A 26,440-nucleotide genomic window follows, 5' to 3' on the forward strand; every position below is an offset into this window, starting at 1 on the left:
CTACATTCATGTGTGTGCATAGTCTTCATGGCAAGACAACACCATACATTGACCCATTACGGGGTACCAGAGGAGTAAGTAAGTTCACTCAATACATTGTAATGCAAACCAACCAGGATGTTTCCAATATGGTCACTAAAAAAAATACATGAGCCCCACTATTACAAGGCTATTTAAATATCTTTTTTGTCTTCTCATTTGTAGTATAATGGTATCTTTATTGTTTACCGATTGTTTTTGCATAATTCCCACCATTGTTGATTGAACTATATTCTTCATTCCAATTCCATGTCTTGTTTTGTATATGTTTCTTGTGCTAATACAATAAATATGTTTATTTGAGAACAACCTTTCCTCTTAGTAGATAAATATATACTTTCTGTGTTTCCACTTGTATTCACTAGAGGGCGTTGTCGCATTGCAAGACATGTCCCTCCTTATGAAGCACAATGAACACACATTGGTATCATGATTGAGCATTAATAGTTATTTTCACTTGTTGTTACATATAGCCATTGACAAAGATTGATCTAATGTGCTTTATTACATGACTACTAAAAAATATATAGGAACATCAATGTACCAACAAGGAAAGAGGGTACACAAACCATTATTTGAAACCTTTACAGAAAAGAGGTCAAAAGTAGTTTTTGTAGTCATGAAGTGGCATTTTTAAAGCTGCTCCAGAGGCACAATCCTGTGATTTGTCCATATCCTTGCAATATAATGCAACCCCTTATAACAGGCCTGAGATATGTGAAGTGTACAATGTTGAGACGGTGTCAGACTATAAAGTAATGTCTTATCTTGTGCTGATTTCTAAGCCTGTGGCTCCTGCTGTTTGTTGGATTGCATTGTATTGTATGGTGTTACGGTTATATTAAATAAATACTGCTTGGCTTTTTTTTTTGTGCCCTTTTTTGTTGTTGTAAGGAAAAAAGGGAAAAGGCATGATTGCTTCTGGAGAGTCTTCAGTCAGCACTTTGTCTCCGGTGATCACACACACACACTCCAGAAGGCAGACTCGCCACTCATAAACCACATTCAGGCACTGCGGCACGGTATCATTTATTTAGGTGTCATTTTAGATCATATGTTACATTATTATGCATGTGATTTTGTGCAGCTATTGTGAGATTTGGGAATACGTCTAGCCGCCGAACAAATTACAAGGAACCGTCCAATGACATATGTACACACATGACCCTTTAATATCCAACTAGAATGTTACCTCTGGGCACGAACACGAGTGCAAACCTTTGCACCCCGCTGGGGCCTTCAGGTGCCATACATATGATGTCTGTAATCCGTCTCATTAATGAAATATTTCAGTGTGTATAATGCGCTATTGCAGCAGTGAAGGTGCGTTTGTTTTTCTCACTTTCATGCTCTCCGCCCCATATTCAGCATCCATATCAGAGACAGCACAAAAAAAACGCATTTGTAGCACCCCAAACAGGCGTTGATTTTTCTCATGATGGCGTCTTAATTGTCAAACCCGGGCCCCTCTAGGTCTTCTTGAGGCAGCAGTCCCTGGAAACGAATGTAGTGAGAGTTGCAGTGAACTGGGGTTTTGTTCGGGGAAGACTGCACCTGCTCTGGTTTCTGTGAGGTGAATGGATTGGGCCCACTGTCCCTGATGTGCACCTCCAACTCCAACAGGATCTGCAGTGAGCGCTCGAGCTCCATCTCACTGTGGAGACGAAGAGATGGCGAAGAAAGAAATTAATCACATGCTGTAAGTGGTGTTGTCTTCATGGAGGGACTTATTTTAAGAAAACAGTTTGAGAGACTACAGAGGAAGAGCATCAACAGAAGAGGAGAACAACATCAATATCTTTGCTTTATCATTAAGTTGGAGTCTACAGGGGGAGTTTGCTGCGAGCGCCTGCAGCAACAGAAATAAATCTTTTCTTTAACTCGCCCTTTATACTAACAGGAAGTGCTATCTGCCAGCAGAGGGAAGGAGTCTGAAGTGTGGAAGGAGCGCACTGAGACTGCGGTGATGAAGTCAGGTAGGTGGGGAGTAGGGACACCACAAATTATAGTTCTGTCGTGCTGGATAGTGAACTTAACATATTTTACTATTCCTCAAAGGGCACTATAATATGTGAAATGTTTGTGTTATGTTTCAGACCAACCTGTACAAAGTGAAGCAGGAGGGGATGTTAAAATCTCTGAGCAGCAGAAGGGTGGGCAGCCAACCTTCGATCAGACCCTGACTAGCGTGGAACCCTGTGTTAGAAACAGAGACACACGATGAAGCCCTCAAATAGTCCAGGACCAGAGCAAATGTTTCATATGGAAGCAAAACTAAATCCATCCTGTGATGTGAAAACAAAAACAAAAAGTGGGGTGTTGTACAACCAGTGTGTTAATATGATAATAAAATAACCAATATCCCGTTTTTAATGTGATTTAAATATTGCTAAATCCTGAAAGTATGTGACATTACTTTGTTCTTCCAACTAAGCCCCGCCCACTTCAACCAGTAACTAAGTATTTCAGTAAAATTATGAGGTACTTTAGTCCCTCCTGCAACATAAGTCAGTTGAATGACCTCATAAAAACACTGCGTCCCACCAGGACAGTCTTTGCAGAGTGACGGGGGACAAAGTCTCTCTCTTCTTACCTGGAATATATTTCTTTCTGGACGTGTCACTGACAGTCAGCCTAATTTTCCCGTCAAGACTGACAAACTGACCTCGTTTTAAAAAAAAAACTTCAGCTGGACACTGAAAGCGTGTTCTAACTTCACTTTGCGCCAACACCAGCTGAAAATGTAGGACATTGTCGCACGGACACAATCCAGAGCAGCAGTCTGGCAACATTTATGCTGGGTTGGGTTTCATAATCCTTCAGCATATTAACTGACAGATGTCACTTTCCACTGGCTCTGGTTTGTATCAGTAGTATGTGTTTTTTTGTGTGTGTGTGTGTGTATGTGTGTGTGTCGCCCTTCAAAACAGATGAATGGGGTTCAAGCCACCATGGCAGCAAATACCGTAAATCCATCCGGCTTTAGGGTGTCCTTGAGTGAGACAAGACCAGCAAACAGAGAATTTCCTTCAATTAAGTCTCACAATATTAGTTTGAATGATGTAATCACGGACGCAATTTTCAAAATCAGGAAAATATGCAAGGCATGAATTTAATAAAGCGTCAGCTGTTCAGTACATCACTGCCGTGTGTATACTGGTTGTCGGAGCGTTGTGAGGCCCGTGATACTGGAGCACAGATGGTATCACGTCGTTCCCGGGGAACTCAAACTGCAGAGAGGGTTTTGATTTAAATAATGCATGAGATGATACGAACATCCCCGAGGTTACACTTCTCATCATGATAAAACATTTAATAGGGAGTTAGCGTTTAGGCATTTAGACCTTCGGGAGATAAGGTGACAAAGAGACGGAACAGTCTGACTGGTAATGACTGCAATAACTGCCGGGCCATATGGTGGATACAGTTGCAATTAATTGTAATAGACTTTGCTTCCTGCAAGAAAATAAGTTTTAAAAGTATGAAAAAAAAATGCTCCAAACATGCTTTGGAGCATTTTGGTGGATAACAAACAGGCCTTGTTTGTTATCCACCAAATAATCTTTGTATGGATGACATTAGATGGAGCGTCCATCTCCTTTGTGAGAGCTGACACTCTCCCTCTATCATCCTCTTACAAGGTCTGTCTCTCATTCTCTTTGTGACTTTCACACACACACACACACACACACACACACCTTCCTTTGTTATTCCTTTAGTCATGCCTGCCTGCTCCCCCATCACGTAAACAGTGTCATAATGCAGTGCTCTGCCAGCTTTGCGGTATGAATCGCAGTCAGGCACTCAGGCAGTTTACTCGCAGGATGACCGATTTCTGTATATTTAGCTCCAGTGATGACCGAGCCGGTGGTTCTGGGTGCAGTTGGGTCGGGGATTTACTGCTGCTTTGCAGGTTATAGGGTCAGAGAACAGATTCAGTGCGAGAGCTTAGGAGGTGCTGCGTTATAATGACACTTTAACGAGGTGGTTGTCTGTGAGAGGGGTCGGTGCTGTTTGTGTTACGAAGTTGAGAACAAGTAACAGATGAAAAGTATTTCCAAGATCCATAATTCAGACCGAAAATGGTGGGATTGTTTAAAATCAATGATTTTGGACACGACTGGGGCTTACGATGTTCGTCAGAGTGAATCAGAAGGGGTGGGTGGATCTTTCAAAAGGGCAGCTTACAGACGTTGTGCTAGAGTCCAGCTATCAGAAGCCAAACTCTTTCCCAGCTGCTCCCATTAATCACCCAAATCCCCAATAAAAGCCTGGTGCTAATGAATAGGCCAGATCGAGTGAGTTACACGTCCCCTGCTTGCTCTGTTCTCTGGAAGAGATAATTGTCAAATGAGCATAAAGGGAAACAAGTCACTGGTTCTCCAAGACAGCTGACCACTTAAGCTGAGCAGTTTCTGTTTACGGCCGCAGAGATCATTGTGTTCTTTCCACGTTGATTTAAAAGCATTTTGAGGTGAAAAGTCTCCTTTCAATCAGACCTGTCTCAAGACGTTAGTGGTTGTACAAATCGCATCACTGACTTTTTATTTGTTCATGTTTGGCAGGATGTTGGATGTACATACCAGGATGAAATCCAACCACCAGGTCTGGCTTGGCGGCTTCCTCTTTCTCCACCAGCTCCTCCCAGAACTGGTGGTAGAGGCCCCTGTAGGCGCTGATGAAGACCCTCTGCCTGGGGCCAAACGCCCTGAGAGGAGGCCTCACGATGGGCCCGTCCACCACCTCCGGTCCCACCATGACTATCTCTACGCCCTGGTGTCCGGGGAACATTTTGTTCAGCTCGTCGTAGTCCGTCAGTCTGGCTCCCATGGTCTCATTGTGAGAGGCTCCTGCTATGTGGACAGTGAACGCTTTAGCGTACGGGTCAAGGCCAAAGTGCTGTATGGCCATCCCGACTGTGAGAACTCGAGAGAGGAACTCGCTCTGAATCCGCCACAAAGACCGTTGCAGGTCCGAGTCATCTGGCCTCGGCCTGCTGGCGTTCTTCCAAAGGGTCGCCATGTTGGCACCAGACAAGATGCCGTCCAGACGTGGCGTGAGGTCCCGCTGCATGGGAAGCCAGTCGTCCCAGTTCTTCACCTCAGCAGCTAACTTGGACCACTTCTCCGTGGGGAATGGGAGGTCTCCTGTGTGGGTGGCAGAACATTTATGATGGATTTATGAGACACAAAAAGAAGCCAGATTAGCGTCGATCCCGTCTGGCAAGTTTACATGGTGTTTGAAAAGCAATCAGAGATTCAAAGGCTGAGGAACTTTAATTAAGATTTGTAAAAAGGCACCAGTATTGCTCAGTTTGTGTCTCTCAGGCGTTTAATTTCTGCAGCTCAACTTTGAAATATGCCATCTCATTAATGATGATGAATGATTTTTGTGTTTCATGAACTCAAACAGCTATTAAAGGCGTTTCAACAGCGCCGCTTTTTTCATTTCTCACCAGTGAACATCAGCCACTCCACAAGTCTGTCAATGGCCACCAGGCGCAGCTTCTTGCAGACCTTTTTATGCTGAGGCCAGTCATTTCGCTGACACTCTTTTGTGCAGTAGTACACATTCAAGCACCTGTGACAGAAAGATGGGGGGGGGGGGGGGGGGCAACGCAGAGAAATTAAACGGAAATAAACTGATGCTCTTTAATTGACAACGTTGTACACCATCCTCTCAACTGTTCCGCTGAACATCAAACTGCTATCCTTGTCGTTATGAGCATGTTAGCAAGTTAATGTTATCATCAAGTACAGCCTGGCAGAGCTGCGAGCCAGCTGTAGACTGTTTTGTTCTGTGATAAAGTAAAAAGGGAAAATGTCTACAGATCTTTAAAGATCCAGTGTGTCAGACCTGCACTCTGTGTTGATCATGGATGTATTATAAGAACTGTATACCGGACCCCAAGATGGTGCCTATTTAGTCCAATGATAATTGCTCGCCTCGCAAACACGGCAAAAAAGTTTCTATTTTCATGTGATTATACACTCATGCAAATATAGTCATGAATATTATATTCCATTCTCCACACTGTGCCTTTAAAATATAACCTGAACATTAGTGAATTAATATTAAATATGCAACAGTGAAGGATCGTGTCTCTGTGTAACAATTACCTAATCAGTTGTGGACTCCTTTACGGGTGCATCAGCTGTAACGTACATCAAAGAGATCCTCTTTATTGCTAGAATTTCTTGTTTGTACCGAGACATAAATAGCATTTTGCATTCACATAACCCGTGTTTGTGTTAGACCTTCTCGTTTGGTTGCAAACTCATGACACTGAAGATGAATTCTGTCCCGTTTAAGACGACAGCTGGCCACCGTGAGGTAGAGGCTGGGATTTATTGCCGATTATACGACCTCTTTGCGCAGGATGTGGGCTTTTGTGTTGTCACACAATTTAAGTGGCGAGGTAATGTGTTGGATTAGAGGTCTGACAAGCCAGCGCCAGTTGGTGCTTTGGGGAGACTGTATTACTTTACCTTGCAATCATTTGAAGCATCCGAGGCACACACATTTACATGAAATCATTTACGTCAGGGCACACTTTGGGTTTACTAATCCTTAAAAGGAGGCTTACAAAAAGGTGAGAACACACAGGTGCCCTTGAAAGGTAAAGTCTAACACATTCCTGCGGAGATACTTTAAAAGTAATAAATAGATAAATGTGAAGCAGAATGAGAATGAAATTGGAAAGTCACGGGCAGGCTTGTTGGACTATTGGTTGTAATTCTCAGATGTCCAAGAACTCGAGGGTTTTACTTGTCAGCAGTTCTTTTTTTTTTTTATCTGTTGCTACTGGTAACTTTTCAGAGAGGCAGCGGCAGCTGAGAATGTCAAAGGAACACACATGCAAGACGGTCTGTGTGTTAATGTGTGTGTGAATCACAGGGAGAGCGATAGAAAGGGAGCGATGGAGCTCGAAGAAAAATGAGGCAGCATAGTTACTCCTTATTCTCAACACACACACCTTTAAACACACTCTGCGACAGCGGCAGAAATAAGGGGAAACGGGTATAATTACCTCCAAATTCAGGGTATTTGCCGTATAAAACATAATCATGAGGGGGGAAAGTGTGTGGTTGTGCATGTAAATGCCTCAAACATGGGTCCAAATCACCCCTAACCCTAACCCCAACCCTTTTTCTACCCTGCTCACTGCTGCTGAGACATTATGAACTGCTTTTAATAAACTGCGGATGAAACACAATCAGGGGGCTTAGCTATATTTGCTATGGGCCACCGTCCATCTCTGCAGAGTTGGGTGACCTCTCGTTCTGTTGCTGATACAACGGCAACTAAATCCCTGACGCATAACAGCGTCCTGACGGGGTGATGATGGAGCCGAGCTGTGAGCCGGGTGGGTTTCAGTGCCTCAAAATATCTGACTGTCAGCGATGATTAATGTTAATCAGAGTTAATGCGAGTAAATGGGACTCACTTCGCGCAGCGTTTCAGTGTCTGACCCTCGGTGAGGTGCACGGGCAGTTTGTTGCAGCCGGTGCAGAACTCAAAGGTCTCCTCCATCTTCTTGAACATCTCTTTGTAGTTGCGGAACGGGATTCCTTTCACCTTTCCCTCGACGGCGGCCCTTATAAGAAATCAGACACACGCTCAACAATGTGGTGGTGTTTGGGTTTGAGATGTAGGTCAAGAGGAAGTGCAACCCTGGGCTGTTTGCGAGACGGTATTCACAGTGTTTACCTGTATTCTCCGTAGTCCTTCATGTTGAGCTTGTCGAGTATGACCTTGGAGAGCCCGGGGACTCCAGATTCCAGAGAGTGGAAGCCAGACAGGACAGAGAAGACGCTGTCAGTCCTGGGAACGTCGGGGAGAGAGAGCGCCGGGATGTGGGACGCCATGCTGCGACACAAACACTTTGATGTCAAACATCTACTGCTGAACGTTTGGTGCATTTCACACATTTTAGGGAAAACTAAAACACCCCCTGCACATCTTATTGTGCTGACTGTTCATGCTTTAACTTCTCATCTCGCTGCAGTGAGATGTGGTCAGAGCTTTACAAACTGCTCCACTTCTGCAGGCCCGTACCTCGACGTCGTCCTGACACCTGGTAAGATAAAATAATTACAGTCGTGTGAACGGTCCAGTTGTAAAATCCTGTCCCAGAGTATTTTAAAAATGCTCTGCAGTGTTTTGGTGTCTGATAAGCCTTTAAACTCAAACTTAAAAAGGATTTGTCACTCAAACTGGACCTGAATCGTATTACTCACAGTCAGCTACCTGGAACAACTTCAACGTATCGTAGCCCGCTTTGACATTCTCAAACATGAAATCAATGGGTTTACATGTTTCTGTATGCAGGGAGCTCACTGACAGACACAAAGCCCTCCTTAGCAGGTCACACTGACAAACGAGAAGCAGCAGGCCTGCAAAGGTTGAGCTCACAGAGGTGTGTGTGTGTTCTGTGTGAGTAACACACTGCACTGAGAGACATTTCACTGCTATTACAAGACTCCAGACAGGGTTTGAAATGCTCCTGTTGATAATGCATCATCGCTGCCAGGAGCCACAGAAGCTATTTCAGAACCGATAACATTTAGAAAATAAATAAATAAATAAAATACACAAAGTAAGCTGCTGCAGATTTTCAAGGAAGACTTTTTCAGGGATAGCAGCAGTGAAATACATGAAGCAGGACAGTGTATATAGTTCTATTGTCATGGCTCAACAAGGTGTGACGTACACACACACACACACACACACACACACACACACACACACACACACACACACACACACACTCTGGCTCGATGGCCCTGATGACAGAAGCTCTCATACATTCTCAGAGAGGCGCAGGCTGCATCAGGCATGTTCTTCGAGCTGCGCCATCACACCTCCGTCCTTGACAAAAAAAAACAAAACCAATCCCTCCGACCCAACGTCCCCTGCCTGTGACCGGCATGTCACATGGTTTATTATCTTGGCTCGACATATGGGGAAATAAGAGGGGAGAGAAATGTGATCATCGCTTGGCTGCACGCTCACGTAGCTCCTGCAGCAGTCTCTCTTTAGGTTTCACTGGACGCTTACATAAGAGACCTTAAAAACATATGTGTGTGCAAGTGTGATCTCATTTCTGATTGGTTAAGATCAAGTGGATGCATGTAACACAATAAAAGCTTAGAAGAAAACAACTTTCCCTCTACTTTTAGGGAACTCTGTATCGTTTCAATGTCATACCAAGTGTTTCTGGGAAATGCTTTTAGCCTTATTACGCCTGCAGACAAAATGGAAAGGCCCATATCTAATTAGCTCCTTCGTATCTACAGAGCGGGGATAGAAAGGAACAGATTTCCCTCGAGAGGGAAGATTCTTTTTAGTTTTTTGCTCGTCTCTCCTCACATATCTGACCGTGACAGTGTTAAGATTTTAGCATGCAAAGTCTTCTTGCTGACTATCTGCCTACAGCATTATCACATTTTCACCCTCCCTTAGAGGTCACTCTCAGGTAAGTGACGATAACTGAAGACAGACAGTCGTACCTTTGGTTTGCAGGTGAGCAGGTGATCGTCAGCTCCTTATCCTGGATGTCACCACCTCGTAGAGTCTTTACTGCGTCGCTGCTGGGGTCAGTAATACATTCAGCACCACAGAGCTAAAGTAGGGAGGTAGCCAGGGGAGGGGGGGGGGGGACGACTATCAAGGGCATCTGAGGTTAGGTGGGGAACTAGTGAGTGGGTTGGGGAGTTGGATGGGTCTGGGAGGGGGTTTGCCTCAGAGGAAGATGGTAGCCACAGAAGAGAGGATTAGAAAGCAGGAGACAATTTTACTCTTATTATTCTTTAACTAATCCGAAGCGTTTGTTACCGTGCAGTAAATAGAAATGACAAATGTTTCATTAATTTAAAAAAATTTATTTGGTCCATTGGAACCTGAGATTAAAAATTAAACATTGTTTGTACACATATACTCATATTCCCCCTCCCAGAAAAGATCAATAAAATATATATCACATTCATCAAAGTTCCATCAGGTTTAATTATGTAATTGTTTCTATCATACTTTATTTCTTCTTCTTTTTTTTTTTACAAGTTTAAAAGGGTCAGTTAATCCCCCTCCTCCCCCCCCCCATTCTCTATTTTATGTGTGGCTTAAATTTTGCATTCTGTACAATTTACAAGGAAGGAACCAGACGAACGAAGAGGAGAGAAAAGGCGTTGTGTTTCCCTCTTTCGGCAGCAGGGGGCGCCACCACCACAACTTCACAGAAGAGGAGTAGGTTCATAGGACACACCAGCAAGAGCCAAAAAAAAAAAAAAATGACGATTATGACACAAAAAGAAAAACAAAAAATCAATCTCATGTAAATGTAAAGTGATCCAGCGGTGTTCACTGAACTCTGAGGTGCCGTGTCATTGCAAGGTGTTTCAGTGCAGGTTTCATTTCTGGTCAAGCAAATCCCTCTCTGGGCTCAAAATAAAAGCCGTAACATTATCACATTCCTTTATCTGTCACACGTCAGTCCAGTATTCAGCAATAATCTTCTTCTTCTTTTTTTTTTTGACAACAGGCCTGCAAATCACTTATACAAATAAATTAAAAAAGGTCACAGCTGCTTGGCTGCGAGCACGCACACGCTCACACAAGGTAGACGAGACATCTGAAGAGTGGTCGTTATTACACGTTATGTTTCTTTGGAAAACATATTTACAGTTGCTTCAGCTCGGTGGTTTCATCAAGAGAAACATTACACCGCTGTAGCAGTTTTCTTTTTACGAAGATGTCGTGACGGACAGCCTACAAGTCGTGGTTGTGCAGAGTAAGTAAGACTGCACCACCAGAAGAAGAACAAAAAGGACAAGGCTCATAAGATGCTTGTTTCAGCACTTTCTCAACGGTCCAGAACTGAATCATCTCATGATTGGACTCAAAATGAAAAAGAAGCATTTTTCCTTCTACTGAACAATCATTCATTGTACGAGCGCTCCGGCATTTCTGCTTTTTGAGCTTTCAAGTTTTTCCCCCCCGTTTCACTACACAATAGTAAGACGTCAACTTTCTCTGAGGAAAAAAAAAAATACACACATCTATGTTGCCATGGTGAGGACTGAAAGATCCTTAGTGAAGCAGGAGTAATGGCTTTGACACTTGGAGAAAAGGAAAGAGGAAGTACGTAAAACAGCTGTAGGCAACTCATGCTTTGAAACGACGCAGCCGAAGCTACTAAACTATTTTCTGTGTCACAGAATGTCTCAGGGGTCCCTCCCTCTCTCCCTCTCTCCCTCTCCCCCTCTCTCCCTCCCTCCCCCTCTCTCTCTCCCTCTCTCTCTCTCTCCCTCTCTCTCCCTCTCTCTCTCCCTCTCCCTCTCCCTCTCTCCCTCTCTCTCTCTCTCTCTCCCTCCCCCTCTCTCCCTCTCTCTCTCTCTCCCTCTCTCTCTCCCTCCCCCTCTCTCCCTCTCTCTCTCTCTCTCCTCTCTCTCTCCCTCCCCCTCTCTCTCTCCTCTCTCTCTCTCTCTCCCTCTCCCTCCTCTCCCTCCCCCTCTCCCTCTCTCTCCCTCTCTCCCCCTCTCTCTCCCTCTCTCCCTCTCTTGTTATGTGTGCACACAGTCTGACAAAAATGTTAATTTGTTGTTACGCGAGGACTCTGTGCTGTCGCTAATGTGCGGTCGCCGTATTCTTGTGGGAGGACGGCGCAGATGCTCGCGCTGCACCCAAGCAAACAAAAATGGTCCCTGACCTCCCAAAGTAAACTCGGCAAGCTCGTCGTCGGAGCTCCTCTGTGGCAAACTGACTGTTCAAACAGCAAACTAGCTCCTCTGGTACTCCTTAAGTACACTGAAGTGTGAATCAAAAAGAAATACTGGCAAAGTGCGAGAAATGGACAAAAGTCTCACCGACCTTCGGTGTCGAGAAAGATCAGACACGCATTGTGGGGTGTCGCGATCCAAGAGTGCAAGAAGCAGCATGAGGTCTAGAGAAGGGAGAGTCTCCCCGAGTGTGTGTTTATGTGTGAAGGGGACGAAAGAGTGACGGCTGAGCTGGATGAGGAGAGCCCAGGCGTAAACTACAAAGCTGGTCATTTGATGACTCGCCTCCAGGGTTTAAACCCCAAACTGAGGCTGAGTGGAATTTAATTAGCGAAAGTAAGAGGAAGGGGGAAACGAGGAGGTACAGCGGTTGTTTCTCTGTAGGGGAAACACAGCTAAATTGCATTAGTCTCTGGAAACACAACTCTGTTATGTGTCAGTATTTCACGAGATAAAAACCTGTCTACACCACAGCTTAGCTAGTAAGCGATGCTATTCCAGCTATCTGGGCATCAACGACCTGCCACAACATCAGCTTGAGGTTCTGCTTGACTCCAGCTTTACTCTGCAAATCCTGGGTTTGGTCCTGAGCTTGGGAGTGCGAGACAGCACTGCGACGACGATGGAGAGGACAGACAGTACTGTGTGATTGATGGCTTTTTCTACGACTTTAAAAACACAAATATGGACAAGACAGCGACATGGGCCGCGTATAAAACAAGTAAGACCGACGTGTGTTATCTCGAATAAAAAAACATGTATGACTATATGAGTACAACAGGATTATGGATTTGGCTCATTAAGTACCGTACTGAGGGCTGGGAGAGGTAAACTCCCCCTGAAGTATCCTGCTCTGTCCTTGTAGACGACATAAGGGGGCCAAGTGTCTGATCGCTGCGGGTGATTGGCTCGTAGTTTGTGGGCCGGAAAATGGCTCAGTAGTTGCGGCACTCCGCCCTGACTTCTGTGAAGAAAGCAGGGTCGACTCCAAGCATACGAAACTCAGGGATAACAATCCGTTTCCACGTGCAGCGCTCGTACCATCGTTTTAAGTAGTCTGAGCTGGATCCCGTTTGGTGCCTGGGTGAAAAATTGTTTCTTAAGTAAGTCCAGGTCACTCAACGTGGCCCGCTTCCCTCATTTCATCATGACATGGCACATCCACTTGGCGAGGGGAGAAAACGCGCGCGTGTGTGTGTGTGTGTGTGTGTGTGTGTGTGTGTGTGTGTGTGTGTGTGTGTGTGTGTGTGTGTGTGTGTGTGTGTGTGTGTGTGTGTGTGTGTGTGTGCCGGATGAAAGCATTTATGGAGCATTAGGACGACAGCACATTAATGCTGCCCATCTATGCTTTACATTCAAGGTGTGTGTTCATCCAAAAGGACACACAGATACACGTCTTTCTCCACGTTTCAGGGCTGCGCACACCACTCGCCCTCCCTCGCCTGCTTTTCCAGTGGTCTGACAGTTCATTGGATAGGAGTCTGTGTGTGTGTGTGGCATAGTGGGCGGTGGTCATAGCGGCCTGGGCCGGTGCAGGCCATCAATGTCCGGGGTGAGCTGAGGGCTGTGGGTGGCCTTGGAGGGGGTCCAGTCTCCCAGGGAGGCCTGGGCTGCCTTGCGGTGAGCCAGGCGGTGGGTGATGGAGAAGCCGGCGTTTCCTTCCAGCTGTGAGAGCACCACCAGCACCTGCCTGCAGGGGGAGACAGAGAGCGTCAGGGGAGGGGGGGGAAAAACATGGAGCAGCTCCAGTTCAAGGCCTTTCAGTGAAGGCAGATAAAGCACAAGTCGAGCATTCGGAATACAAATACGGTACGTTTCTGTCGTGCTGCGTCTGGTGAAGTGAAGTAAGGGACTGTATGACGATGATTTATAGAAAAGCAACCTTCCCCTAAACATCAAAAACTGCAATACCCCCCTTTTAATATCTTGAAATAATATGTTAACGTATAAATATAACAAAATGGAGACAATTCAGCCACTTTGAGAGTGAACCGAGTCTCATGAACTACAGCCCACCAACATGATTTTACTCCACCTCGAATTCTAATTAATCCAAACAACTATATTCATTTGTTTTGTTTCTGCATAATCATTACCGTACAGTCGTTAAGTAAGGGACTGATCCTGGAACTGTTTATTAGCTAGTCAGCGAAGTTACGCAAGGATCGGAGGAAGACAAGGTGCCGTGTCAGCAGAAACTTCTTTGTCTGATTCAATCTATTCCGAGAGAAAGAAAACGTCAAATGGTGAGAGGAAACGAGATGTTTGCTTTGTGTTAGTCACATTAAGTGTATCGGAGTACACTGAAGTAAAAAACCCTGAATAGGACTACCTCGCATCTAAATGCTTTTGGCCGGTGAACTGATTGTGTAATAGTAAGAAGGTGAGAACATCAGAATATAAGACTGTGATATTGCAGCAGAGTGTTTTCATTAAGTGAACTGATTATGTTCTTGTTAGATAAGAAAATGACATTAAAAGACATGATCCTCATGCATGGTGACGTTTTACAGTTTCCCATTATGTGGGACATCATTTTGAGGAGATTAGCTCGTAAATGTACATTACTGTGCTCCGTTATGCGTCTGTACTGCCGACACATGCATACAGTCCCAAAGAACCTGAGTTCAGATGAACCCAATGAGGTGTGAGCGGCTCCGTTGTGCTGCGTTGCACAGGTGTGTAAGTAAGATGTATGTTACGCAATAATTTCATTTGTTTTGCACCTTTTTAAAAACATAATAATAAATACAAAAACAATAAAATACAAGAATTATCTAGAGCACATAAAAAGTAAGTAAAATTAAATATTCAATAAAATAGAAGCGTGCAATATTTTTTAGGTGTTTTAAGATCGTCGGCTTTAATGTGCAGAGAACAATGGGGACCGACAGAAAACAGCAGCAGTTATAACTGCGCTGAGACCAGCCTGGAGTAGATTATTAAGAAACACGGAGCGCTAACCGCCTGGGATCGCTGCTGCGTGTAGAAGTGAGTATGTGTGCGCAGATATAATCTTCTAAATGGGTGGATGTTTGCTGCACCTGTACCAAATGTTCCCAAAGCATTTAATCTCTTCACTTGCAATCTATTCAGGCTTTTTATTCTTCCAAGGTGAAATATAGCTCGATTAAAAAATACTTTGAAGAGTTGTGTGTCTGTGAGGAAGAGAGAGAGAGAGAATAGTGTGTGTGTGTGTGTGTGTGTGTGTGTGTGTGTGTGTGTGTACCTGTGCAAAGGGGGTACGCTGTCGATGGTCTTGAGGCTGCCGCGCGTGGACACCACGTTGAAGCTGTCAGTGCAGTCACAGGAGACGTGGAGGTAGTATTTGGGATGGCGGTTCTCCACCACCACGATGAGCCCTGCCCAGCCGTGGGTCAGGTAGTAGCACGTCATGCCCTCGCGGCCCTGAGAGCACACGTGGAAACAAGTTCTTCAGCATGACGGAAAGTGTTTTCCTCAACACAACTGACCTTGTGGCAGCAATGCATTCTGGTCTACTAACTAACTTAGAGAGAAGGTGTTTTGATGGACATATGGCTGAAAAATATCAAACTATTATGTAGTTGCGTCACAGAAGGTACATTACTAAAGTGTTTTTAAGACGGCATTTGCACATTAGCAACTCTCTGTAGGCGAGATGACTTTCATCTCTCACGCAGTGGCTGCTGATCTCTCTGTCGGGGCATGTAATTGTAACAAAGTGCAGCTAAACTGCTTTAGCTGCTGTCATTAAGCTGCTGTCCAATGGACCAGTAACAGCACCCAGTAATCCCACTGCACCTAATAAGTGTCAGCAACACATGTATGTGCTCAAAATACTAATCTCTTGTTTCATGATAGCTGAAAAATGCTCGGCCCACCTACTGTGTGCGCTGGATTCCTGAAGCGCTGAATGATTTAACAAAGATGATCTCAAGTGTTTAAAAAGCTCCGTCATCCTTTAAAATACCAGCCAACGTGACAGCACTTTCAGGAGAGCCAGAATAATCTGCTTCCTTGGGTGTGAGTGGCTGTGTGTGTGTGTGTGTGTGTGTGTGTGTGTGTGTGTGTGTGTGTGTGTGTGTGTGTGATAGAGATAATGTGCACCTACTTGCATGTGTAAAAGTAGAATACAATTCGGGTCTCTGCTAAGGAAATCTGAAGTGTTATCTCCAAGTGCCTTACAGAGTTGCAAGCGTTCTCTGGCATGACAAGCATTATACTCAAACCGTGTGCGTGTTTTTGTGTGTGTGTGCGCGTGTGTGTGTGTGTGTGTGCGACAGGGAGACGGAGGACAGAGACGAGTGCGCTTATTCTCTTGTTCTCAGGCGAGTGCATACACGTGTCTCACCTCGTGTCTTTCCCCTTTGTTCTCCGTGAGGAGGATGATGGCGTCGGCCAGCTGTGGTGGCCACCGCCTCCACCTGCTCCACCATCACCTGTCTCGAGCTGTAGATGGCGAGGATGTAGCCCGGGAAGTCGTGGCTGGGCCGCCGTGCTGGTCTGCTGGTAGGACTGGAGACTGCGGGACAGAAAAATGCTTCAAACCACTGCATGGTAAACAGGGTTACGGAGTAAACAATCACAAGCAGCAAACAGCAACAACAGCTTTGCTCGTGCATATTGTATCTGTACACCTACTGGGCGTGGGTGGACTCCCCGTCCCGCTGTCGTTCATCTGCCAGTGGTTGAAGGCGCAGCAGACGACAGCGTACTCCCCCGGCTCCAGCATCTCGTCGCAGCCGACGAACTTCTTCACCGCTCGCTTGCTGTGGGCCAGCAGGCGGCCCAGAGTCAGCTTGTTGCCGCTGCCGAAGGAGGCACGAAACACCATGATGCACAGGTCCAGCAGGTGGCTGTCGGCTGTGTCCGAACGCCTGGAAAGGGAGAGGGGACGAACAGGGTGAGCGTGAAGAAAGGTAGGGGATGGAACAAAAAAAAAAAACTCGAACTAAAAGAGTCTCATTCACCTGCTTCCCTCTTGGAAGAGAGCAAACTCCAACGCCGTCCTCTCCAGCACGGTGAGGGAGGTGACGGTGACCGGCCCGCTGGCCCTGCTGGGGAAGCAGCCCTGTAGCCTCACCTCCTGCCAGTCAGAGTAGATCTTACAGATATCCACCGAGTCAAAGTACCTGTGGGAGGAGATGGATGAGAGACTTCTTTAGAATATATATATATATATATACACTGTATATACACATATACAGTCATGCACAAGGACCCGCTCTTCTGAGACATCAACAGTTTGACCGGCTGCTCACCTCCTGTCATGAGCCGAGTCTATTTGTATGCATCACAAGGAACTCTTAAACATTAGCATAGCCTGCGAGGATGCTGCTGTACAAACACCATTTACCTTACTAACTTATCAGACCTCCTCCTTCAAAGACGGATGCCCCGAGAGACGCTCTCGTCCTCACTTTCAGTCTGTTTTTCATTGTTTCATCACTTCCTAACCTCGCACTGACAACCGACTCACATCTTACTTTTGTCTTCTTGACATTCGGGAAGAATAGAGGAAGGAAAGAGTTTCAGCAGTCGGCTTTGATCACTGGAAATAAATGTGTCTGCCGTTCAAAATCTTTTGTTTCTGAGAACTTAGCTCTTAGTGAAATAATGTTTCTGAAGTGTTATTAATAATCAACGTCAGCATCCATAAGTCCACTTGAGTCCCGTGTAAAGGGCTTTCATATTTGTCCAACAAGCCGACCACTTCTCCCACACTGACTCAAGGTGAAGCGCTGTAGGTTTGTCATCTCGCACAGAGCAGATGTTATTTATCCGTCAGAGAAAAAACAACAAACAGTCAGAAGACAGATGGGATTCTGGTCTTCTCTAGGTCACACACACATTTTGGTGGACGGCCACATTGACCCCTCGTTCATCTTCAGGTGAACCGACTAACCTGTTGGACTTTGTGACAACATCCATCAGATAGTTTGCCGACAGTAAGAGAAAGTGCAGTCCCGTTCACGAGGTAAAATCTGGTTATTTACACAACATATAAACACTTAGTGAAATGTCTTTGTTGGCAGCAACACAGATTCTGTTCAAACTTTACTTTATGTACACCTTCGGCTGTAATTCAGGTTCAGACAGTCCTAAGCGACAAATCCCTCCCTGTTGTGTTTCAGATTTCTTTTTCAAATCAAGCTGTCAGAGTCAACAGTATTTTACGAACCTCCACAAGGTCACGGGGGCCAATGAAAATGGTCACGCGTAAAAACACACGGAAGAACCGCTAGAAAAACACCCGTCAACACTTGACGCTGTGTGTTTTGTCATATTGGATTAATCCTGAGAGCCATTACAAGTGAAAAGCCTCCGCCTGCCAAATCTCCATCAACCACAGCCACAACAAAAGCTTTGATATTTGCTCCTCTAAACAGCGAAAGTCAAGCATTTCACTAACAGTGGCCGTCGTGTAGCGTTAGCAGCCGCAGCCACCATTGCTCAAATTAATTAGCAGGAGAAGAATCCGTGCATCCATCATGTGGGCGCAGTGAATCAGTCACCTTGGAAAAGTACAAAGCAAATTAAAAGAAATCACAGCGATGATGACGCCGCAATATTATGATTCAGTGTCGAGTTTAGATGCTGCCATGCCTCCTGGTGGCCACTAGGGGGAAGAAAGGTCAACTGGGAGAGAATGATGTGATGTCACTGAGGTCCTGGAGGAGACAGATTAGATGTACTCTATTACTACTAAAATGCAATCTCTTCGTTAACACTCACTTTATAAAGTCGCTGTACTCCATCCAGAAGACGCCTTCACTGCTGCCGTGAGCCATCAGCTCGTGACGCAGGTGCTGCGGCCAGTCTGTCCACTCGTCCGACCAGTTTCCGTTCCACGAGAAGCGACCCCACGGGTTACGCAGCCGCAGCAACCTGGAGCGTGGCCAAAGAGTGAGAGTTGTTGAGGAAGGAAATGCAGGATCCAGTTAAAGTGACAACAGCGTTCAGTCAACACCGTATCGCCCGTCTCTGCAGACTCAAATTGCTCCTCTTATGGATCATTGCCTACTTTTTAACAACCCATTTCATTTTACTGCCTCCTCCCTACAGAGAGAAACCCGGGAGCTATAATGGAAAACCATATTGGAGAGTCCCCTCTTCCCAAAAAAAGGTGAATAGCCGTTTCCAAAGCTGCTTTTCATCTCCTCTGGCTCCTCGCAGGAGGACTCCAACTCGTTTTAGATCAGGCGCTGTGGCCCAATCTCCCACTCAGATTGCTTTATGCCAGTAAATTAAAGTGGTTGTGTGGAGCTCTTGAGCAAATTACATCTGGGATTTACGGCTACTCTCGACCTCCTCTCACAGGTCGGACAGGAGGAGCCTCCATTGTGTGGATTCACAATGTTGATCAAAGTGAACAGGCGTCCACCTGCTCTCTATTGGCATCACGCCTCTGCCCTATTTACCCGCGAATCGTTCGAGGAGTGCCCTCACAGAGTGTGCATCTGCTCAATCAAATCCACACCTATGATACTTATTTATAAAATATGTTTTTTTAATGGAGTAAACAACATCTGAAACATGGTTTCTTTCCATGAAACAGACCTGCGATCCTGCGCCTGTGAAACCTTCTGCATGATTCATCGGTTAGGATGAAATCAACCACAGTCATGAATGAGAGACGTAGACGGAGAAGGAGGAATTCAAAAGGGTAAAGTTTCAGCCGGGAGACAACTCAGATAAGGATTTTGTAAGAGGAATGGCATTTATAGAGATGTGATGCGTTTCCCCTTTCCTGTTAGTTGCTGATTGTTGATCTTGAGAAAGGCCTGAGGGCCAAAATGTCCCCTGAATAAAAGATAAAAGCATATGGAGCCAGAGTGTGAGACTCTCAGCTAGTAACAAAGAAACACAGGAGTCTGAATAATGTTATGATCCAATAGGTTGATGTGATGGCCTCCATTTTTAAATATTTAAACGCCGTTTCTGAGAGATTTGGAACAAGGCTGGGGTTATCCCTCTGGTTCACATTCCTTCATACCTGTAACCCTGGACATCTCGTACGTCCAGGATGGAATAGGCGTGTCGAGGCCGCAGACCCAGAGACTCATAGACGACGTCGTCTACTTCATGTTGCCTCCTCCGCAAGATGCACCCATCAGAAAGCTAACAGACACGGAACACAGAGTAGCAACTTCAAATGTAATTCCTTAATCCACTCGTATAATAGTCGACAGGCCAAACGCCAAAGTGCACGTTAAAATCAGCAAGGACAATGTTCCTTCGTACCCCTGCACCCCTTCTCTTACCCGTACTCCTTGGAGCTGAGCATCTTGGCCCAGATGAGGTCGGTGTCGATGAGTTCCTCCCGAGGGTTGGTGGAGCTGACCTGGAGCATTAGGGAGTCACAGGGAGCCCCCGTCAGCGTGGCCAGGCCCTCGATGGCACGCCCTGCCTGCAGGGCAAAGTAGGAGCCATGGAGTTTGGCCAGAGCCTTCTCAATCAGCGCCACCCAGAGCTGCTTCCTCTGGGCCTGGAATAATGGGAAAGAGAAGGAGGAAATATGTAGTCACGTCTGAGTCATGACTTGTAGCTCACTTGTAACAGGATGTTGTGTTTGCTGTGGGGCTTGTTTTGAGGTGTTGGCTCTGAACCTGTAGGCTGTAACTCAAACGCTTTTGTATCTTATAATCCCCACACAGAGAACAGCGCTCTGTGATTATTTTTTTCCCAGCATTTCGTACATGCCAAGTCACCATGGAGAAGGGAGTAACTTTGACCTGCCCAACCCAACGTCTTTACTATTACCGGTTTCTTTCCTCTCCTCGTCTTCTTCTAGATCTAAGGTAGGCAGTGCCAGGTAGTATCAACAACGTTATATAGATCAGGTATATTACGCATTAAAGTATGTCTCCCCAGAGAGAGAGAGAAGTTATATTAGGAAGTTAAGGTTACACTAATGTTGGGCTGCAACCCCATAAACGAGGCTCAAACAAAAAGCAACTTACGGTTTCCCTGCTTACGAAAAGCTTTAACCAACTTTGTTTTCACATAAGCAGTAGTATGCCCCAACACCTGTTGACACACTTTGATGTGGGGAGTTCCCCTTTAAGGGTCACAATGTGGTGCGAGTGAATATAAAAGTCATGTCAGAGGGCGAGTACTCTGCACGGTCCGCACGTGTCAGCATATTGTTTTGGTTTGCTGCGTGTATTTAATATCAATCTTCTCTGACCTCTATGACCTGGAAGAGGACAAACATTACATGAGCAGAATCCTCATCCAGCCGTTCTGCAGTGTCCATTCAACCTTTGACATTAATAGTGTTTCTTCTTCATTGAATATCAATGAGAATCTTTTTTTCTCATTCATCATTTCTTCCCTTAAATCCCTCCCCTCCGCCCGCTTTCCTTTCCTGACCTGGGAGAAGAGGAGGTAGCCATAGTCGTCGCAGGGCAGCATGTCGTCCACCAGCACCGTCGTCCACGTCCCGTCTTTACATAACCGAACCTGGTAGGCCCCCTCCTGGCAGATAGTCCTGGTGATCATCACTCTCTCCACCAGCTCTGGACGCTCCGCCAGCACCGCCAGCGCACTCAGGAACCTGGAGAGGGATAAAACTCAATGAATCGGAAAATGAAACGTCGGATCAGGAAGGACAGATGGGGGAACGAGAGGATGTGACTGAAACAAAAGGAATCAAGCAGCGAAACAAATGGAAATGAAAAGACGTAAATGATCAGCTGATTGTGACGGACAGGTGAACGGCTGAATGGAAGCCCGCTTTAGTGGAAAAGACAAGCAAGGGTAAAGAATATCGACCGCCATGGGAGAAAAGAACACAGAAGGAACAGACCGACAAGCAGCCGTGAGATTGTACATTTAAAAACATCCTTTATTTTAACATAATTTGCCCTCATTGAAAATCAATCACATTTGATGAGTCAAGCTTCTATGCCTTCTGGTTGCCTCACCATTACTGTTGATTCACCCTGCAGCACAGACTAACTGGCTCGCCTCTCCTAATTAGCTTGCAAAAAGAAATTAGTTAATCAAAAGTCCGGATACATCAGAAAATGCTAATTCCTCACGCAAGAGAAACACGGCCGGGGACGCGAGGATCCGACTTAAAAGGAATATATTTTAAAGTGAACATTAGTTCATCTAAAAGTGTGGAACGAGATCACACAACGCTGATGAAATGGCTACAAACACTTGAAGTTTTTGGGACAATGAGCTTAAAATATGTCTCTTTGTACGCTGCTGATGTTACAGTGTACTGACTCCCTATATTAAAAGGCATAACTAAGATTTACCAAACTACTTTTGCCACTATATCTACAGTATCGATGTGTGTTAGTGCAGCAGTGTGCGACTCCTTTGTGTGGGGTTGGAAACGTGTATTATTAAAGCTATAATATCCCATCTGTTCAAGTGGCAGCCGAGTGAGGCCGATCAGCCCATTCAGCCGCTGATGAAAAACCAATCGGCTGCAAAGAATCAAAAAGGAAAATCCAATTAGCCGTGTCATAATGTGACTCTAATGTCAGCTTGTACTCAAGGACAAGGGCTGACGGGCACTGCTTTCTTCTGCTGTCATTGGCTGGCTGAGAGGAGCTGTGTGTTGGTTTATAACAGGACAATGTTTGTGTGTGTGTGTGTTTGAGAGAGAGAGAGAGAGAGAGAGAGAGAGAGAGAGAGAGAGAGAGAGAGAGAGAGAGAGAGAGAGAGAGAGGAGAGAGAGTGTGTGTGTGTAGATTTGAGAGAGAGAGAGAGAGAGAGAGAGAGTGTGTGTGTTAGAGAGAGAGAGAGAGAGAGAGAGAGAGAGAGAGAGAGAGAGAGAGAGAGAGAGAGAGAGAGAGTGTGTGTGTGTGAGTGAGTGAGAGAGAAGAATTAGGGTTACATCCTGTCGCGAGTGAGAGGATTCGGCTCTGGGGAGGGTTATTTTTGATAAGCTGCGTGCTGGAGAGATGAAGCGAAAAGTTGCAACTTTGTGAATGTTGATGGTGTGGATGGTAACACACACACACACACACACACACACACACACCCACCCCCCCAGAGGACACACAGAACAAGGAGATCTCCGGGGGAGATAAATCCCGTGTCCAGACTCACATTCCCGTGAATAATCTCTCCGTCAGGATTATCTGTACATCTGTCCACCTACGCCCTGCTTCCTCGTTCATTTAATACTTGCCTTCTTTATTTTTCCTCCACCAAATCTTTCAGTTTCTCGCTTTCTACTTCTCGACTTACTGTTTCACTGCCCATCTCTCTCCGCTAGCTTCAGGCTAAAATATTAAAGCAGACATGAAATATTATCTGTTTTGTATTCCTCTGACCTTTCACAAGGACTTACTGGAATGAAGCGTTTTCTTTTACTTTGGGGATCTTTGGCTATTCTTGTTTTTCCAAGGTTAAAGCATAAAATCTGGGCAGATTTCCTTAAAAACATATTTGTAAATGTGTCTCGATTGTTCCAGGTTATCGGACTGATTAGTGACCCGTGCGGTTCTGACGGCTCACCAGCAGTTTCCGAGCAGGCCTTGCAGGATGTCAGAGGGCCGTGGCGTGCGGAAGACGGACCACTTGACGCCTCGGTCTTTGAAGTTGCTGCAGTTGATCTCGTGGGGGCGGAGCCACTTTTTGATACGCTGCTGGACGCTGTCGCCCTCGGGGAAGCCCACGGAGCGAGGTCCCGGGGGGAAACTGTCATCCACAAAGTTCACAGAGTTCTGTACGGGGACGAGAGGGAGATAGCGGAGAGGGAAAGTGAGACGACTGAACCGGCTCCAATACTTTCAACATGAATTCCATAAGAGAAAAGATTAAACATCAGTCAGACACTTATTTTATGTTTTTATTGCACATTTTAAAAAGAAAATCGAAATAAATTACATGTGCAGGTGAGGTAGAACTACTACTGGGTATTCTCTAAAATAAATTAAAAATAGCCTATATAAATAAATAAATATAAATATATATAAATATATATAAATAAATAAATAAATAAAAATAAATAAATAAATAAATAAATAAATAAATAATATATAAATGAATAAATAAATAAATAAATAAATAAATAAATAAATAATATATATATATATAAATAAAATAACAATAAATAAATATATATATATATATATATAATTATGTTGAATTATGTTGAAAACACATTTCTTGATTCTGGATATAAATATGTACATGGAGAATCACATATTTTTGAAAGGAAGGCTGCTATAGATAATGGGTAAAAAGATTATTCAAGACAAATATGTTTCACATCAAAGTACTTCTGATTCTCATATTGCATAAAGACAAAAGACATATTCAGTCAATGAGCGAGTTTGTATTCCATAATTAGACTCCACGGTATTCTGAAGTACTTTCCTCGAGAAGTACAAAACGTTGGTAGGTAGAGGTTAATGATTTGTCTAGTTGTATGAAAATGAACTTGAGAATTACAAATAAATAACTTTTTTTAAGCTTCCTGGCAAGTCTGTGCTCTTCACTAACCAGCATGCCCACAGGAGCTGATGACTTCAAAGTAAAGCTTTTCATACACAGAATTCAATCCTGAAGGACACTTGGAGCTTTGAGGACTAAGTGTTAATCTCTTCCCGGCATTTCTAATTTGACATATTTTGCAGGTGGATGATGATTCATACAGGACACTACAGGCCGCTGCACGAGCCTTGGATTCCAGGTGGAACGAGGACAAACTCCTGCCTCCCACATTTAGTCATGTGGCAGGAGGAATTACGTGCACACCGTTAGTGTGGCATCACACATCTGCACAGCAGGAGACCTAATGTGGCACGTGTAGCAGCCAGGATACAGGACACATATGCCAGTCACTTTGAAACATTTCAAACGCCTCACTTCTGACACATTCCCCGCAGAGCAGCGAGCATTTAAAATGACACACTGGGTTTTTAACACTCTGAAGCTCGACTCTGAAATGTAGCTGCGTGACTACTGTACACGGGACAAAAAAAAAAAACGATCCAGACACCCAATCTGACACACTATCCATCTAAAACTCTCCTGTACACAAACCCGAGAGGGCCAACAGCTGCACGCTAACCGTATCCGGTGTCCTATTTGTGGTGTCAGAAGTGGGCTAGGTCAGTCGTGTTGCGGCAGGCAGGGGATGTGATGTGGGCACCCGACGGGTGGCTCGCAGTGAAGCGAATTGATTAGCCGCCATCCCCACAATCCAATTCGGTGGTCTCGAGGCAGCATTAGCTACCGGACAGAATCACTTTCAACACCGCCTCACCACCCCGGCCATCCGAGGTCTCCATGTAGCTTACCGATTCTGTAACTCACTGGCTTATGTATGACCCTCGTGCTGGCTTTTATTGTGTGGGCTTAGAGGCGATGTGGATTTTACCACAGAGGTGGAGGGAAAAGCTTTGGACCCTGAACTTCTAACTAATGTGAAATAGGATGAATGTCCCCGTCGGGAAATGTAAGCAACTCAAAGCACAGTGTGCAGATAACATAAACACGACTAAACTGCTCCAAACAAGCACAGAAATGCTGCATTGATCTAATCTAAACAATATTACACAAACATCGTTTGAGTTGCTAAGAAGATCAATGACAATCCTGTTAGTTCTTCTGAAGGATTGATACACGTTAGCTGCAATAACGAGAAGGTACTGTTGCACTAATCTCTCATATCGTGAACATATTAGAGCGCATTATCCCCAGTCATTTGAAGAGCATGACAAGCAGCAGGTCTGCTGCAGCCCGGGGTTTCCTATGAGCTATAATGTTTATTCAAGAGCTTTTGGCCTAAATATGACGCATTAATGCTGACATGACATTTAACCACAGAGATCGGCCTATTTCCAGCCATTGGTGAGCTTACATCAGAGAGAAGGTGGCAGGTGTCTGGTACCTGCCTCCTTCTCTTTGATGTAAGTTCACCAATTCTCCTTCAGCTACAACGAGGCGGGACAACATTGAACGAGAACCTAAATTGATATGCGGACCAGAACAAAGAATTGCAAATGCATTAATTTTGCCAAGCAGTCCCTCACAAACAAGCAGATCCCAGAGTACATAGTAATGGATTATAGCCTGTTTGAAATAAGATACAACATTAGAAGTGTGAATAACGTGCACGCACACAAAAGCATTTTCCACGTTCGACAGGTTGGGGAGTTGTGACGTCTGCCAACGTAAGTCTAGCTGTCTGTCCTCTTCAAGTGAACCTGGTGCTGCGGTCTCTGATTCTATCACTGGGTACATGCCAGCATGCAAACTAGACCGCAATGAGCCAATTCAGCTGAGCTAAGAACACACGTGCTGCCCTCCCGCCACCTCTCAGTCTACAGAACTGACACATGAGAGGCCTTTTTTTTTTTGAGGCCCGTAAGCGTGTAGCTAGATATCTACGTTTTACAACCTATTGATCTGTGAAAATGTGGTGACAAGGAAGTATAGAGCTGGATTTCAAAGTGCCACACATATTAGACCCAAAAACTAAAAGCGTCCCAGAACAGCCTGGTAGGTACAACTCTGTCACAGGAAGTGAAAACGTGTCACTGCAGGCAGTCAGAACTCACGATCCAACATGCAAAAAAAAAACCTAAACCCCCAGATAAAATCCTAAGTGTGGCAAAGATCCAAGCGACAACTAGTGTCAAGAGCGTTGTAAAGAAGGAAAATCA

The 26,440-nt window shown here is 45.1% G+C and overlaps 2 protein-coding genes across 3 annotated transcripts in view; both read right to left on the reverse strand.

Moving 5' to 3' along the window:
- Positions 1–525: 525 nt before the first annotated feature.
- On the reverse strand, positions 526–9,688 carry mss51 (MSS51 mitochondrial translational activator). 2 transcript variants are annotated; one of them, XM_029456414.1, is made up of 7 exons: positions 9,552–9,688; positions 7,750–7,908; positions 7,487–7,636; positions 5,495–5,619; positions 4,623–5,186; positions 2,142–2,235; positions 526–1,693 (listed from the first exon to the last, which is right to left on the reverse strand). In XM_029456414.1, the coding sequence occupies exons 2-7, from the start codon at positions 7,905–7,907 to the stop codon at positions 1,486–1,488; spliced, it is 1,299 nt and encodes a 432-aa protein (XP_029312274.1). In that variant the 5' UTR covers position 7,908; positions 9,552–9,688; the 3' UTR covers positions 526–1,485. The 2 variants fall into 2 exon arrangements, with proteins under 2 accessions (XP_029312274.1, XP_029312273.1); XM_029456413.1 differs by lacking the exon at positions 9,552–9,688 and adding an exon at positions 8,848–8,904.
- A 3,383-nt stretch (positions 9,689–13,071) lies between these two features.
- capn15 (calpain 15) overlaps positions 13,072–26,440 on the reverse strand; it is a 29,594-nt gene continuing 16,225 nt past the window's right edge. The window contains 12 exon segments of the mRNA XM_029456843.1: positions 13,072–13,506; positions 15,046–15,224; positions 16,150–16,200; positions 16,202–16,320; positions 16,440–16,675; positions 16,769–16,930; positions 18,534–18,686; positions 19,795–19,879; positions 19,882–19,919; positions 20,063–20,286; positions 21,174–21,357; positions 23,283–23,491. Of these exon segments, the coding sequence (XP_029312703.1) occupies positions 13,329–13,506; positions 15,046–15,224; positions 16,150–16,200; positions 16,202–16,320; positions 16,440–16,675; positions 16,769–16,930; positions 18,534–18,686; positions 19,795–19,879; positions 19,882–19,919; positions 20,063–20,286; positions 21,174–21,357; positions 23,283–23,491 (1,818 nt within the window). The 3' untranslated portion in view covers positions 13,072–13,328.

This window comes from Cottoperca gobio, chromosome 19 (genome assembly GCF_900634415.1).
Source record: "Cottoperca gobio chromosome 19, fCotGob3.1, whole genome shotgun sequence".
Classification (NCBI taxonomy): Eukaryota; Metazoa; Chordata; class Actinopteri; order Perciformes; family Bovichtidae; genus Cottoperca; species Cottoperca gobio.